Source organism: Lynx canadensis, chromosome B3 (assembly GCF_007474595.2).
Source record: "Lynx canadensis isolate LIC74 chromosome B3, mLynCan4.pri.v2, whole genome shotgun sequence".
In the NCBI taxonomy this organism is placed as follows: domain Eukaryota; kingdom Metazoa; phylum Chordata; class Mammalia; order Carnivora; family Felidae; genus Lynx; species Lynx canadensis.
In genome coordinates, this window is record NC_044308.2 from 97818075 (window position 1) to 97835634 (window position 17560).

Genomic DNA, 17560 nt, shown 5'->3' on the forward strand with positions numbered 1-17560 from the left:
CACGTTTTTCTAACAAAACTCCTTGACCTTCACCTTCCTGCTGGCTGGAAAATGAACCAGTTGGTCAAAACTCAAAGATGGAAGCCCCACTTTGAGAATCCTGAATTGCCTTGCTAGCTTGTGGAGCAGAGTTGTCTACTTGGCCTGCAATTGTGAGAAACAGATTTCCATTTCATTTAAGGCACTGTATTTTGGGGTCCCTTTGCTACCGCAAGTATACTCTAGTTTAAAAAAAAAAAAGGACTGAAACTATAGGGTCACTGACAGAGGATTTCTATTTATTTTGTTCAGTGTTCTATCTCTCGCACCCTAGACTAGTCCCAGCACATAGGCATTTAAAAACTGTGCATGAGCGGTGCCTGGGTGGCTCACTCAGTTACTGATTTTGGCTCAGGTCATGATCTTATGGTTTGTGAGTTCGAGCCACACATTGGGCTCTGTGCTGGCAGTGTAGAGCCTGCTTGGGATTTTTTTTCTCTCCCTCCCTCTGGCCCTCCCCCTTCTCCTCCTTCTCAAAATAAACTTAAAAATATAAATAAAAATTAAAACTATGCATGAATAATTCATGAGTGAATGACATTGTACTTCTAAAAAGCAAGCACGAAACCAAGAGGACAATGGGAAAATGCCTTCAAAATTCTGAGGTTTTTTTATTAAAAAATTTTTTTTAAACATTTTATTTATTTTTGAGAGAGAGAGAGAGAGCACAAACAGGAGACAGGCAGAGAGAGAAGGGACAGAGGATCTGAAGCGGGCTCTGTGCTGACAGCCCAATGTGAGGCTCGAATTCGTGAACTGTGAGATCATGACCTGACCCAAAACTGGACGCTTAACTGACTAAGCCACTCAAGTGCCTCCAAAATTCTGAGTTTTAAGCAAATAATTACACTTATTTATAAGAATTTTATTAATTTCTTAAAAAAATTTTAATGCTGCCAAAACCCAAATACCCATATACAAATTTAGTCAACTCGATTATTATCTGTACAGTCATTTCATTAGAATCAACTCACTTACTTGAATGTGGCAAGAGGACTGGAGCAAAGATGCTATTGCTGCCTATTGGAATGAGAAAAGTTAATTTGAAAAGAGAGGTAAAATGTATGGTTTTACTTTAAAAATATGTTTGCATAAAGTAACAAATGTAGTAACAGAGAGAGTACAGAATTTTATCATCCTCTATTGCCATATTTTAAAAGAAATGAACCTGCGTAGTTACCTTTGTAGGTTGGATGTTTTTCCTTTCTTAGCATGAGTAGTTCTCTCTCTAGCACAGACTCTTTTTAAACTTCTTTCACAAAACTTATCTCTTGTTTTCTTACTGTCTATTGCTCCCTTTAGAGTAGTAGTGGGGCCCAAAAGGTACTAAATAAGTATTTGTTTAATGAATAAATTAGAAAATAAATGCATAAACAATACACAAATGATGCTTTAGTCCCTTGTGTTAATCATTATTTTCACATTTAAATGCCACTTTCCACACTAATATAGTGTGCAAAGGATTCTAAAGTTCCCTAATTAAAATGATGAGAAGAATTATCTGAAACATAAGATTCCTTTTTTAACAAATGGTTTTATCAAATACATACCACAGGAACTGTTGAGATCCACATCTAAAAACACACTAAGGTCTGAAGAAGCAGATACCGGTGGAGTAGATGGCGTATTTGGAGAGGTTGGTGCTGACACAGTTGATTCAAGATCAGTTTCAGCAATCCGACTAAAGCTTATCTTATATGGTTCTCTTTCTAATGGTGTTGGATGACCTCGTAAAGTGCCTGAGGTAGAGCCATGTCGGCCTGTATTAGGCCTTATTCCAGGAGATTTTAAAGAGAAAGTTGATTTCCTAGGCTAGGAAAAGCAAAATAACTACCATTACTAATTTGCATATACTTTATTTTTAAGGCTTAGCACAACCTTATTAATTCTTATCATATAGTTAAGACAGTACAATCAAATCCCAATCTGCAAAACACCCTGTAACATTCTAGTAGAACACTTCAGAATTTGATTGCCTTAATTTTAAGATGGACTTGAATACAAGTAAACCTCTTTTCATACTGCAGAAATAAAAATGTTGAAAATCTGTGTGAAAACTTGTTGCTCCCCAAACAATTCAATTCTTCAATTCATTGATATCAATTTTATACATATTTACTGTAGGCACAATATGTGCAATATATGTTAGGTGCATCAGGAAAAAAAAAGGTCTTTTTTTTTTCTTCCTAACAGTAAATCGCCAACCTCTATGATGGCACTTTAAAGTCTTTGGGAAAAATGCTATCATTGTCTCCTACCCTCAACTTCCACCCCTCTTTTTAAACTCTCACAGTGGTAACCTAATAAAAAAACATGTAACTCAGATTCCAGTAACTTCAATTAAAATCTCAACTGTGCCAATATCTAGCTTTGCAGCCTTGAAAAAGTTATTTAACTTCTTTGAGCCTCAGTTTTGAGATTTGTAAAATGAGAATAAGATCTATATTTACAATTGCTGTCAAGAGGAGATAACATGAAACTACCATGCTTACTTCTTGGCCTAAAGTAGGTGTGTTATAAATGATTTTACTTTCTCCCACATTTTGCTTCCAGTTCAACTACTTAGAATTGGTCTTCCACTACTTCTGTTGCCACTATAAACCCAGGAATAACTAGGAACTGTAGCAGCAACTTTTAGCACGAAGTTCGTTCCACTGGCAACAACGGACTATGGTGCTCTAACGACAGGACTCATGGTTAAGCCAGAAAAACCGGGATACACTTGCTCACTCCTTTTCCCAGGTCTTTTCATTTCCTGTTCCATTCAGCTTACCTATCATTTTAGGTTTTCACTTTCTCACAACTTTCCCCCTTATACTATGAAGGATTAAAAGCTGACAGATAAATAAGTCCTACTAAGATAAACGATAAACCAGACTTTATCAAAAGGCTAATAACATTGTCCCCCCACAATATATATAACTTTAGAAATAGTATAGTAGTGTAAAACAAAAGACTGAAAAATAGTTATTCAAGTAAATTAGAATTTTAACGGTAATGTTATATTAAATATTGAAAACTGTTGTAAAAAAACAATTTTTCCAAAAAAATTTTAAAAACCACAATTTTTCCAGAATTGTAATGAACTTACAAATCGAGGTGGCTGTTTGCAGTTTCGGGGTTCAATTTCTAGTGACTTATTGAACAAATAATCTGTAAACTCCTTTTCAGAAGCATTTCCCATGGGGTTAAGGTTTTCAAAGAATCTCTGGAATTAAACAAATTTCTGTAAGTATGTTTTAGATCTTTTTGGAATATGCAACATACTAAGGGATCATGTCTTAGAGTTCACAAGATTGTTTCAATCTCCCTCCTTGCAAATAAAATTGTATAATTTCTATGGGAGCTGTATATTCTAGTCTTCATTTTCTATAAAGATGAACAGATTTTCATTTATTACCATCTTAATGGCTCAGTATCCCTCAGTTAACATTACTTCTATTCAGTGTAACAACAAGATGATTATCACCAATAAGCTATCAAAAGTGTTTAGCGGGCTCCTGGGTGGCTCAGTCAGTTGAATGTCTGACTCTTGATTCCAGCCAGGTCATGATCCCAGGGTTGTGGGATGGAGCCCTGAACCACAAGCGTCTCTGCACTGAGCGTGAAGCCTGCTTGGGATTCTCTCTCTCTTTCTCTGTTTCTCCCACTCTGTGCCTCTCCCCCGCTCACACTCATTTTCTCTCTCCAAAATAAAAGTATGTAGGGGCACCTGGGCCGCTCAGTCAGGTAAGCATTTGACTTCAGCTCAGGTCATGATTTCATGGCTCGTGAGTTGGAGCCCTGCGTCGGGCTCTGTGCTGACAGCACAGAGCCTGGAGTTTGCTTCAGATTCTGTCTCCCTCTCTCTGCCCCTCTCCGACTTGCACTGTCTCTCTCTCTCTCTCTCTCAGATATAAACATTAAAAAATTTTTTTAAATAATAAAATAAAATAAAAGTATTTAGAACAGAATTATAGTTAAAATTCAAAATAAAACTTTTTTTAAAGAAAGATTTTAAGTAATCTCTACACCCAATATGGGGCTCAAACTCACACCTCCAAGAGTAAGAGTTGCATGTTGAGCCAGCCAGGTGCCCACAATGAAACTTTTGATAATTGGGGAGAAAAAAAAAGATAAGTTGGATTAAGTTCTATTCAAATTCAAAAGTAATTTCAAGAATAACTATAAACTTATCTGTGCTAACCTCTAGTAAAATAACTTTTCTTGTCTTTAAGGAAAAATATTTTCTAAGCTTAAATTTAAGTTTTTAGGTAGGAAATTTAGATGATTTAGCAAAGGGCAAAAAGGAATATAAATAGCAATCTCACTAACCAGAGATCTGTTAATATTTTACTAATAGAATATAGTTCCAATGTTTTTACTGTGTGAATATATGCATGTATACATATATTAGTTTTGGGGGGTTATTTTGCAAAATTGGGACCACACCACAGTTATTGGTGGCTTATTTATAAAACACAAATTTTAGCTCTGGTGTATTTAATCATATGGATGTTCCAAAATATATTTCACTTATCTCCACAGAGGCAGTTATCCACAACAGTGCTGTCTAATTCTTTGTTATTACAATAATTAGTATTATTATTAACTTCTTGTGCATAGTTTTCTGTACATTTCTGATGATTTCCTCAGAAAAATTCCTTAGAAGCAAATCATTAGATTTAACTTTATTTAATTTTGAAGTGGTTTAGAAGCATATGTAAAAATAAGTATTGTTTTTCACTTTAAGGGTAGGCAAAATGAGCTTTAGAATTTCTGATATAAAATTCTCCATTTTTCAGGCTTTCTGCCAATGTCAAGAAAATTATATTATTCTAACAATATTGAATCAACTTGTTCTTATATTCAGGTTAGCCAAATTAAATCATATGGACCAACAGTAATTTAAAGACTTTAATAAAGTTATAATAGCAATATTCTTGATTTTCTCACCCTTTGCTCTATTTTTAAACACCACTTAACCATGGCTTGAAAAGTGAATAGCTACTTTGTCTATGTTTAAATTTACTTTGACTTAATCATAAAGAAAGCATTCTTTGCTCCCACATCCCCAAGAAGAATGCTATAAATGATGGTAGGAAGTCTAGACCAGATCACAAAAAACTATTAGGAGTTACTGAGACATGAATGTTAAAAGTTCTATTTGAAATATACCCAACTACAATTTAACATTATTTCTCTGGGAAAATGTATTATAAACTCTAATCTGGGCTTCAAGAATATATTTCTTTAGACCTATGAAGTTGCACATCACAGAGGGCTGGCCTAATGTTGAGGGAAGAGAATGAAATATGGGACCACCAGCATCATTTTCTTTAAAGCAGGTATCTATGTTTTCATAATGGTGTACCCTAGGTCATTCTTTCTTAGGACTAGGGTATTTTGTTTTGAACTCAGAACAAAGAATAGTTACCATCTTATAATTTAGGAGGGTGGGAGTCATGGTGGCCATTTTCACTTAATATGCCTAACCTGCAGATTAAGTCTGAAAGTTTAACACAATTTTTAATGTGACAGGTGAACTTATTCCAATAGCTATTATTTGTTCTGAATTTCAAATAAGTGTAACACAATAAAATTCATTTAACATAAACATAGTATCATAATTTACTATGATTTAGACGCTATCCCACATCTTACAGTACTACAGAATCAATGTTATGAACCACTGCTCAAAAGAGAATATCAATTGATAGAATGTTAAAAAAAAATAATTTTTTGCTATGCATACATACAACCAACCTCTTCCCCTATTTTAAACCCAGCGTTCTTATGAAGAAATTAATTACTTAATGTTACATTGGCACATGTAAAATATCTAAAATGGCTATCAATCAATGATAGCACTAGTAGCGGACTTTCTTTTTACTACATGGACATCAGAGTTACATTCCATTTCATCATTCATTTTTTGAACGTATTATTTGAAACAACTGCACAAAGAAGCAATACTCTGAGAAACTATCTAATGTATGTATTTTTAAGATTTTATTTTTAAGTAATTTCTACACCCAACTATGGGGCTCGAACTTACAACCCTGAGATCAAAAGCCACATGCTCTACCAACTGAGCCAGCCAGGCCTCCAGTACCTAATAATAATTACTGCATATTGTTAGCACAGAACATCTAATATTTACTTCTATCTATTAATTATTAACTTACTATATTATTTTTATAGTAAAATAGGTGGCATAACGCGTGGTTATGATATTTCTTACAGATTGCAGAGGATTTATTATGTTCTCTTTTAAGGATAAGCAAAGAAAATATTTACCCTCATTTCTGGTTCTATCCGTAAACAGTAAGGTTGATTCTGATATTGCTGAATTTCTCCAGTAATTTCAGCTACTTTCCTCCTCTTACTGAAATTGATTAAATCTTTCCCTTTCTTTTTTAAAAAATCATTATTCCCTTCTTCAGTTTTCAGAATATTTGTTAAATATATTCCTAGTAAAAAAAAGTATTTGAAGTTATAAAATTTGTTACTTAATCAACCATTTGAAAAAACAACTGTTCTAATAAAGTTGAAAGACATCCTATAATCCAGCAATTCTACCCCTAAAATGTTAAGTCTCTGATAGGTGTATTAATCAATTTTACATTAGGAATTTTTTTAACATGGGAAGAATTAAAAATAAAAAGAAAATTAGGGTTTAGAAAAGGCTTAATTTCTTTCTTAGACTAATAGCCTAAAATAAAAGGATTCACTCACAAAGTCTAAATTATAAGTGTTATATATGTTCTAACCATTTTAATATTTGATTATAAATATTTAATGCCAATGATCTTAAATAATGATCAATAAATAAATTTTAAGCCAATTCTGGTGATAAGACTACAGATTTATAAACTAATCCTCTGTTTTCCCAAAGCCCATAATTTAGATAGAAAAAGAATTATTCCTCACTCTGGGATAGTAAGAAAGTTTTTAGCTTCTTTTTCATACATAATTATGAGTTCATTTAAATCAGTAGCTCTCAATGGGGGGGACAATTTTGTCCTATAGGGGATATTTGGGATTGGCTAGAGATGTTTTTGGTTAACATAACTGGTTGTGTATGTGTGTGTATACACAGGCATACATGTTTGTTCAAAATTCCTATGTTGAAATCCTAATGCCCAATGTGATAGTATTAGGAGATGGGGTCTTCAGGAAGTGCTTAAATCATGAAGATGGAGCCCTAGTGAATGGGATTAGTGCTTCTATAGAAAGACTCTACAGAGCTCCTTACAACAACTCTATGAGATAATTTTTATAACCTTATGTTAAAGACAGGGAAGTAGAGACTTTAAGTTTTATTTATCAATATGAACAGCTACTATCTGAGATATGCTCTGAGAAACTATCTAATGTATGTATTTTTAAGATTTTATTTTTAAGTAATTTTAATTAATTAATTTAAGTAATTTTAATTAATTAATTAAGTAATAAAAATTGGGACAATCTGCCTTTAAAGGCTGGTATCTCTTGGCTACAAAAAACTGTACCTAAAATGTAAGCATAAATCTATATTTAGTAACTTACCAAAAAAAGGCACACAAGGTGGATTGATTGACTTAAGTTTTACCAGGTATTTTTTAAAGTGATCTTGACTTAATTCCACAGCTTCATCCAAAATTCTCCTTTTTCTTTCCTGCAATGCCTTTAAAATATATGAAGTGAATATAATTTGTTTTTTACAATTCAATCATATTTTATGAACACAGAGTTTGGAATTTTATAAAATTCTGCAAATATCTGAAAAATAACTTTTTAAATTAAGGATGTGTAGTATTTCTTTCTGTACTTGCCTAAAATGATTTATCTATAAATATAAAACTTTTCAGTTTTTTTGATGTAAATTAGATGATTAAGCAATAAAAAATTCTTCCCAAGACCTTATTAGTTATATTTCTGATTAGCCAGAGTTTCAAGTTATAGCTATAGGAGAGAAATATAGTCCCAAAGCATTCAAATATTTTTGTACTTTCTACTGAAAGGTCTTTTGGGGTTAAGGGTAAGATTTTGCTAAGGAGGAGAAGGGTGTGGGAGGGAGAGAAGAATTGAATGAAAATTTAGTAAAGCAAGTAAGCAGAGTCATTTCTTTTATATTTCATTATTACATTTGTTACAAATTAATTATTTTTAACCTTGTAAGTACACACACACACACACACACACACACACACACAGCAAACTTCATACTTGACAGAAACTATTCAATGCATTTCCTTTAACTTAAGGAAAAAGCAAAGGTGACTGCATTGTTAACTTTTATTCAGTACTATACAGAAGTCCTAACTAGCATGAACAAAAAAAAATAAAGTTCTAGAAAATGAAAAGAAAAATTGTCAGTATTCACAGAGGAAATAACTGTCTGTGAAGAAATAAATCTACATATAGAGTATTAATCAGAGAATTTAGCAAAGTTTCTGGATATAAAACTAACAGGCAAAAATCAATTGCATTTTTAGATATCATCAATAAAGAAAACAAGATATTAAAAAATATTCTAATATAAATCTAACAAAAAGGTATGAGATCTTCATGAAGAAAATCATAAAACTTTATTAAATGAATAAATAAATGGAGAGATACACATGATCATGGTTTGGAAAACTCACTGTAAAATTGTCAGTTCTTCATCAATTGAACCAACTGCAATTTATATAACCAATGCAACTCCCATCAAACTGTCAATAAATGTATGGAAGCAACTGGCTAGCCAGCCATATGGAACAAAACATGAAATTTAACTTCAACCTCACTCCATACTGAAAACTTATTTCCAGCTATGGCGTACCTGGGTGGCTCAGTCAGTTAGGCGTCCAACTTTGGCTCAGGTCATGATCTCGCTGCTGGTGGGTTTGAGCCCCACAAGGGGCTCTATGCTGACAGCTCAGAGCCTGGAGCTTGCTTCTATGTCTCCCTCTATCTCTTCCCCTCCCCCACTCAGGCTCGCGCGCTCTCTCTCTCTCTCTCTCCCCCTCCCCAAAATAAACATTTTAAAAAATGTAAGAAAAACTTATCTTCAGCTGGATTAAGGACTTAATGTGAAAGACAAAACATTAACATCTTAGAGGAAGATCAATTAAACAAGACACCCAAAAGCACAAATTATAAAAGACAAAATAAATAAATTTGACTACATTAAGAACTTTTGTTCATCAAAAGACATTTAAAAAAAGGTGAAAAGGGAAGATCTGACAAGAGATATTATCACACACTGACAAAAGACTAAGTTCCAGTATATAAGAGAACTCATACAGATTCAAAAGAAAAACTCAACAATTAAAAAGTCAAAAAATTTCCATAAGAAGAAATACAAAGAACCAATAAATGTTTAAAAAGAGGTTCAAACTCATTAGAAATCAGGGGCTTATCAACCAAAACCACAAGACTAGAAAATGAAAAGGACTGACAATGTCAGTACTGGTGAGAATGTAAAACAACCAGAACTCACACATTTCTGGTGGGAGTATAAACTGGTACAATTACTTGGGAAAACAATTTGGCATTTTCTAGTATAGCTAATGATACCCATATCCTATCATCTAGTAGTTCTAGGTAAATAACAGAAAAATTTGTGCATGCATGCACTAGGATTTATTTAGAGAATGTTCATGGCACTATAACTGATAATAGCCTCAACTGGAAACATGCAAATGGCCATTAAGTAATGAATAAATAAATAAAGTTTGGTAAATTTATTCTTATAATATGATACAGCTATGAAAAAGAATGAACTATAGCAGCAAGATACAACCTGGATGAATTTTTTTTTTAAGTTTATTTATTTGGAAAGAGAGAAAAAGAGAGCGTGAGCAGGGTAGGGCAGAGAGAGAGGGAGAGAAAGAATCCCAAGCAGGTTTCACGCTATCAACACAGAGCCTGATGCAGGGCTCTATCTCACGAACCGTGAGATCTTGACCTGAGCCAAGATCAAGAGTTGGATGCATAAATGACTGTGCCACTCAGGTGCCCCAACCTGGATGAATTTTAGGAAGATAATGTTGCATAAAAAAAGCATTTGAAAAACTATATTCATATATAATTAAGAAACATGCAAAATGAAATAGTACATCGTTTAGAGATACAAATAATAAAACTATAGGAAAATAATAAGCAACAAAATTCAGAACGGTAATTGGCTCTGAACTGATGAAAAAGGAGATGGAATTGGGAGTTCTTAAATTGGATACCAGGTATACAGGTGTTGTTTGTATTTTTATTCTTTCGGCTTTAGACATATTTTATAAATATTGTTCTATACCTAATATTAAGAGACTAAAACTTAAACCTCTCAAAATAAATACATTACACTTTAGAGTTTTTCAAAGTCAGAATTAAAATTATTAATCTATTAAGTAGATTAATATTTGGCAATAATCAACTGTTAATATCCTTCATATATGAAAAATTCATACAAATAAATAAAATGCAAACACCCAAATAGAAAAATACATATACGAAAGCAGTTTGCCTTCCACTCCCCTCTAATCATAACCAACTGAAAGAACCAATGTTAAGAAAAGAGTATGTATCTTTCCATACTCTTCTCAATGCTCATGCAATTCCATTAACATGTTTAGGGTTTGCTCTGTTTTGTTACATAAAAATGAAATTGTATTATACTCATTGTTCAAAAGTTTTTCCCCTATAATATTACAAATATTATTTTAATACAATACACAGATCCTACTCACTTTTTTTCTATACCTGAATAGTATTCTACACTGTTGGTGTAGAACAATGTATTCAAGTCATTCTATTTATGGACGTACAGGTTGTTTCTACTACTAGTAGTAGTACTACTACTAGTGGTTTTCTGCTACTACAATTAACGCTGCAGAAACTACATCTTTGTACATTAACCATACAGTCTGGCACTTTTATTTCTGGATCCAAGAGTATGTGTTTTTTAACATATACTTTCTGTATCTTCTGAATTTTCTATAACAAACACTAAACATGTACTCTTATATATAATTAAAAAAACCAAATTTTAAGTTTTAGAAAGACTTCTCTCCATGTTCCTCTTTCTTTGACTGTATACATTAAACTAAAGGTACTTGAAGTAATTTGTATACTTATATTTAAAATGCTTGTCATTTATTTGAAACAATCAATGTGTCACTGGAAAAATCCGTTTGGAACTTCATTACATTTAAGTAGCATATTAAACAGAGTCTCAAGTCACACATTCCTTGAAGAATCCTAGGCTTACCAGTGTATACTGATATATTTAAGGGAATAAGATGATTTATAAAGGATTCATTCAAAACTACTGGTGGTAGAACCAGTGTCTTTTACATCAATTGTATCTCCCCCCCAAAAAAGATAAAATATTTAAGCCTAAAACTTACCTCAAAAGTATGGTCTAGTCTGTACACTGACACTGAATTTACTGCACTGACTATCTCCAATACACCATTGAAATTATTCAAATCTTGAAAAACTTGCAGAATTTCTATAATTCTACTTAGTACTGCCACCCGTTCCTCAAAATTTTCTGCTTCCACAATGCACCTAACCAAAAAAATAAAAATAAAAAAAATCATGGCTTAAAATGCAATTATGCAATTTCCTCACCTCATGTAGAAAAGAAGAAATGTATTTTTAGCCAGAATTTAAGCTTATAGATGACTTCTATTATGATTATTAAGAAGTAATAAGACAGAATAAGTAAACACTCACTTTTCAAACCAGAGGGTGAGATTTGTGGTATGGCGAATCATTTTTAATAAATTTGGAGAATTTATTTCTTTATCTTCTTTGGTCCACACACTCCCTACAAGTTCAGAAGGCTGGACTTTCCTGTGGAACCAAAAATCAATCCAACTTAACTTACAAATGATTAGTATCAAAATTATTTAAAGATCTCCTAAAACTTAGTAAGGAAAAGACAACCCAAAAGATAGATGGACAAACATATAAACAGGTTTAAATCACAGAGGACTGGACCCAAATAGTCACATAAACATGAAAAAATATTTTATCTCTTATTCAGGGAGAAGAACATTAAACCACAACAAAATGCCATTTCACTCCTGTCAGACTAACAAAAGTCTAATGATACCAAATGGGTAAAGATGTGAAAAAAACAGCACCTTTCCAACACTAATGTGCAAGTGAAAACTATAACAATCACCTTGCAAATAAATTTAGCAATTTCTCAAAATACTGAAGATATACATATTCAATTACCCCACAATTCTATCTAGGTATATATTCTAGATACACCAGGTTATAAGAAAACATGTAAGAATATTCAGTGAAGCAGTCATTATTTCCAAGAGTGAAAAATCACAAACAACCTAGAGGTTCATCATCAAGAGACTAGATAAATTATGGAGCATTCATATAATGGAATATCACACAGTAATTAGAATAAGCAAACTAGAGCTATATTCATCAACTTGAATACCAGAAACAATTTAAGTGCAAAATATGTTGCAGAATGATACATAAGTATAAACTATTTTAAATCTGCAAACAATATTATATACTGTTGATCAATGTGTGTATGTATATAAATTATAAAGACATACATAAGAACAATAAACACCAAATAAAGGATAGTGGTTATTGGGAGAAAGAAGAGGAATGGAATTGAGAGGAATTAGTGTAAGGATTTCATTTTTGTAATGCTTTTGTTGTTCATGAGCCCTCCTTATGTAATTTTCTACATTTTTTTAAATACCTGAACTACTTCATTAAAAAACCAGACATAAAAGCAGATTAAATCATTGTATACAGTCAGTCAGGATTACATATTTAAAAAATTGACCAGTGGCATACCCATCAATGTCCTACAGACGTGGCTATTAATTAAAAAAAGTTTTTTAATCAGTAGATTCAAGTATACATGGATACTTGCTAACAGTTTTTAAAATAAGTTTTCTTATGTGGTTCTATTATTTCACCAGAAATTCAGTTTACAGTGTCAACGTTTTACATGTTAGTCTTAATCCATAATACACATATCACTTAACAAACCTATTTTCTGTGTTCTGAAGGCAGGTCCACATAGAGCTAAGTGTTTTTGTTTTGTTTCTGATGTCCACTCATGTAACAGTTACTTTATGAGGAAAAACTTGATACAATACTATTTGCTTTTTAATCTCATGTAACAAGTCCCTCATTCCTACCTTTACAAAAGCAAAAAACAACCTGAACTCCAAATTACTTAAAATACAACACAATACTCTGAATCAGATGTTGACAACTTCTGATGTGTGTGCTAAATTCTGAATGGCACGGCCAGGGCGAACCAGAAGCCCAATTCTAAAGAAGGAAAAGTTTTTATCTCTGCTGCCTTCCTACATTCTCCATTAGCACTAAATTTTGTATATTCTTGCTTTTCCCTTTAAAAAAGTGGCTGCCAATCAGGATAACTTCTTAAAGGTATTTGTATTTTGGAAGGGATTCCTAAATGCAGAGAAGTTTTTGATGGAATGATAGTGGTGGGAGGTCATTTTTTGACAGAGTTGGGGGAGGAGGCAGTTACCTGCAAGGCCTGTACTCTTCATAGGAGCCTGGGTTGTAAATGAAAGAAGAAAGCTTAAATTAGGAAGAAGACAGAATAGGGCTAATGTAATGGGAAAGGGACAGTGGTTTAAAAAAAGATGGTAGAGGAAGAAGCTGATAAAAGCGAGCTGAAAGGAGAGAAGACTATATAGTTAGAAGCTGCTTGAATTAGTAATTTTGAAATAAGAATGATTTGGAGTGATAACAAGATATGGAATATGACCACGAGGGGTGTTTTGATTTGGAGTGGAGAATGACATTGGAAGTGATGAAACCATGAAACTGTAAAGGTTAGGTTGTGAATGGGTGATCTGCATGGATACAGGGTAATGGCAGGAAGTGTTTTACAAGTAAAGACAGATGATGGGATACAGATCAAAGTAAACAGCCAAGCACATTTCTAATGAATTTCACAAATGAAAGAAAGTGGTTCAGAAGTTTTAAGCATGGGTCATCATCACACCTAATAACTTTTCTTTAAAGTTAATATGAATTTTTAACTTAAATAGAGGGGCAGAGGGAGGACAGAGGATCTGAAGTGGGCTCTGTGTTGACAGCAGAGCCCAACATGGGGCTCGAACTCACAAGCTGGGCGTGAGATCATAACCTGAGCTGAAGTTAGATGTTTAACCAACTGAACCACCCAGACGCCTTAAAGTTAATACTGACTTCAAACAGCTGAAGTACTTAAGACTCCTTTCAAAAAATAATGGAATCTTTATTCTTCTAAAAATTTTGTTATTCAATTGCCTAGCAAACCTAACTCAAACTCCAAATTGAAATTTTGATTATGTAGAACCTGAAAAAAGAAAATAAAGCTTGTCTCACTCAACATTCTATTTACTCAGCTGCCTTTAAGAGTCTACCGATCCATACTGACTGATTTAGCTGAACCAACTCCAACTAAAGCAATCTGAGAAAGTATTAGGAGCAGAAGCTGGGTGACTGCCTTGAAAGTGTTGCTATTCTGCTGCATAGTTTCTCTCCACCACTACTCTAGTGAAGGATTTAGGCCTAAACAGCAATAAGACTTTTACCTATAGAAAAAAATTGTAGTTAAAAACTGTGCTGTGAGCTTTCCTCCAAGCCCACAAGAAGACATGAGGGATTTTTTTTAAAAAATTTCTTTTAATCTTTATTTATTTTTGAGAGAGAGACAGAGTGTGAGCAGGGGAGGGGCAGAGAGAGAGGGAGACACAGACTCTGAAGCAGGCTTCAGGCCCTGAGCCATCAGCACAGAGCCTGACACGGGGCTCGAACCCATGAACCGTGAGATCATGACCTAAGCCGAAGTCGGATGCTCAACCGACTGAGCCACCCAGGCACCCCGACATGAGGCATTTTTAAGCATTCATAAATAATTTGCAAAATGTTCTGAAAATAGACAGAGGTATGTATAAGATTCTTGAAAACAGAGCAGCAAATGAACATTAATTGTTTACCTGTAGAGATCAGATTCCAAAAGTGTCAGCTGACGTGCAATTTCTATTGGATGAAGTGTCATAAGATCAAATGTTTCAAACTGTCCTGGTCTGCTAATATGCCATTCAATTGGTGGAGGTGGACTCTCAAAGGTAATATTATGGCTTATTCCATTTGCCTGAGCTTGTTTCTTCCTCTTGATGATCTTAGCAATTGACTCTACCCACTTCTTCATAGCTTTCCCTATGTTTGTGTTGCAGAGTACAAATAAAAAAATACCTTTTACTTGACAGACTGACTGCAAATCTTTATATAATCTCTGATCTTCACCCAGCTTCAATAATTATCAACTCATGGCCAATTTTGGTTTCATCTAACCCCACTCATACCCTCCCTCCACCCCCCATGTTATTGTGAAACAAGTATATCATATTATTTCATTTGTATTTAAGTATGTATCTAAAAAATTAAACACTTTTTTTTAAATGACCACAATACCATTATCATATATAAAAATGACAATAACTTAATATCATCAAATATCTAATTAGTGCTCAGATTTCCCTGATTCTCTCATAAATGCTTTCTAATAGTTGGTTTCTTCGAAATAGGGTTTGAACATGAACTATAAATTGCACTGAGTCAGTGTCTCAAATCTCTTTTCATCAATTTACAGTCTCTCCTTTTCTCTCTCATTTTTGCTTGCAATTCACTTGTTAAAATGGAATCATCTGCCTTGTGGTATTTCCCAAGTCTGAATTTTTCCAATTGTTTTTGTGGTATCTCTGTTCCCTGTTTTTTCTGTAAATCATACGCACAGAGATGTGATACGATATAGGATCAATTTTTTGACATGAATACTTGCACGAATAGTTCCAACAGCCAGCATATAACGTCCAGTTACTTCTCTTGTTACAATATTATTAGGGAGTTGAAAAATAGTAATATTCTAATTCTATCATTCCTTCTCCATTTATTAGTTAAACTATTTTTATAAAAAGAAACTTTCCCTCATCACTATTTGGTTATGCTGTGGTATAACTTACTTCAGAAAGGCCTTACGACATCAACTTTAGACATTAACATAACCCTTTACTTGCTTTATTCTAATACATATATGTATTTTATTTTTTTATTTTAGAGAGAGAGAAAGAGTGAGTGTGAGTGGGGGAGAGGGACAGAGGGAGAAAGAGACAATCTTAAGCAGGTTGCACACTTAATGCAGAGCCCAACATTGGACTGGATCCCACGACCCTGGGATCATGACCCAAGCCAAAATCAAAAGTCAGATGCTCAATCCACCCAGGTGCCCCTACATATATTATTTTAGCAGTTTCTTAGATCATATATAATTTAGTGTCCTCATTAAGAAAATAATATAAAAAAATTAATTTACTACCAAAAACAAGTATCAAGGCACACATGATGATAATGTATCTTAAACATCTCAAAGCTGAAACAAAGGAATCACAGTCTCTATTTTAAATAAAATCCCCCTTAAGTAAAAACAAGTAGGAGAGAAGTTAGGTTTAAACTATTCTTAATTAATGCCTTATACTGTTAGATAAATGATCTTGATTCAATAATATACATTTGCTTAAATGTTCATGGTGCAGAATTTAATTTCATGGGCTGTGCTCTGAAACTTCAGATAGGAAAGTCCTATCTTTCAGGTGCTAAAAATATACAAAGACTTTTCCAGAAGTAAATATCATTTTGAAAAGCTGTTAACCATTCAAAACTAAAGAATAAGATTAAGAAGAACACGAAAATAGATAAAATTAGTTGAAAGAATGGAAACCTTGAGATAAAATTTTAAATGTTTATTAAAGAAGACTTATAACTTCTTTTAAAGAAAGATTCTCCTAAAAAACTTGAAAAGGTAAGGTTCTCAGACTTCCAGTGGCTCTAACATGGGAGTTCCTTAGAGTCTATAAACCATACCAAATGTTATTTCAACTGTTAAAATACATAAAATAGTTTAGCTTATTTAAAAGTCAAATTTAAAAATCAACTCATGTGCAACATAAGATTCAATCAAACCTTTAAATAATATACCTCTTACACTTGAAATGAAGGATTCTAGTCTCTCAAGCAACTCCAAATCTCTTTCAAAGTCATAAAAATGATGTTCAACCCAGTGCCGAAACACATTTAAGATCCTAAAAAAAAAATGGAAAGAAACACATTTTAGCAAAACCTAAACTTCTTCTACTTCTCTAATATCATAGTGACAACTTTATATACAAGGGCCAATATAACACTCAGAGTCTCTATTTTGTATTTAGTTAAAACCTTAAGTACTTCAATGATGTGAAAACCGGTCTCAAGACTAATTTATTGTTTTAAAATTATACTTTAAAAATATTTATAAGCATAAAAATTGTAGTTTCCATATTTAACTACCTCTTTATGCTTAGGAAAAGTAACTTTTCTTTATAGATATGTAGAAAATTCATCTTCTGTACAGTACAAACACTATTTTAAATTCTTAAATTGAAAAGGATTTTTTTTAAAGATCTAAATTGATATATTTTTCACATAAAATGGCAAATCAAATAAGATTAGTGTATTTGTTTCCAAA

At 33.0% G+C, this 17560-nt stretch overlaps 1 protein-coding gene across 2 annotated transcripts in view; it reads right to left on the minus strand.

The window, feature by feature from the left end:
- SOS2 (SOS Ras/Rho guanine nucleotide exchange factor 2) overlaps positions 1-17560 on the minus strand; it is a 90630-nt gene that overhangs the window by 9924 nt on the left and 63146 nt on the right. Inside the window, exons 13-21 of one of the 2 annotated variants that reach the window (XM_030319049.2) lie at positions 17035-17138; positions 14997-15219; positions 11722-11841; positions 11391-11553; positions 7570-7687; positions 6319-6491; positions 3131-3247; positions 1590-1851; positions 1018-1059 (exon numbers count right to left, since the gene is read on the minus strand). In XM_030319049.2, the coding sequence (XP_030174909.1) occupies positions 1018-1059; positions 1590-1851; positions 3131-3247; positions 6319-6491; positions 7570-7687; positions 11391-11553; positions 11722-11841; positions 14997-15219; positions 17035-17138 (1322 nt within the window). The remainder of the gene's footprint in view (positions 1-1017; positions 1060-1589; positions 1852-3130; positions 3248-6318; positions 6492-7569; positions 7688-11390; positions 11554-11721; positions 11842-14996; positions 15220-17034; positions 17139-17560) is intronic. The other variant, XM_030319050.2, reaches the window with a different exon arrangement.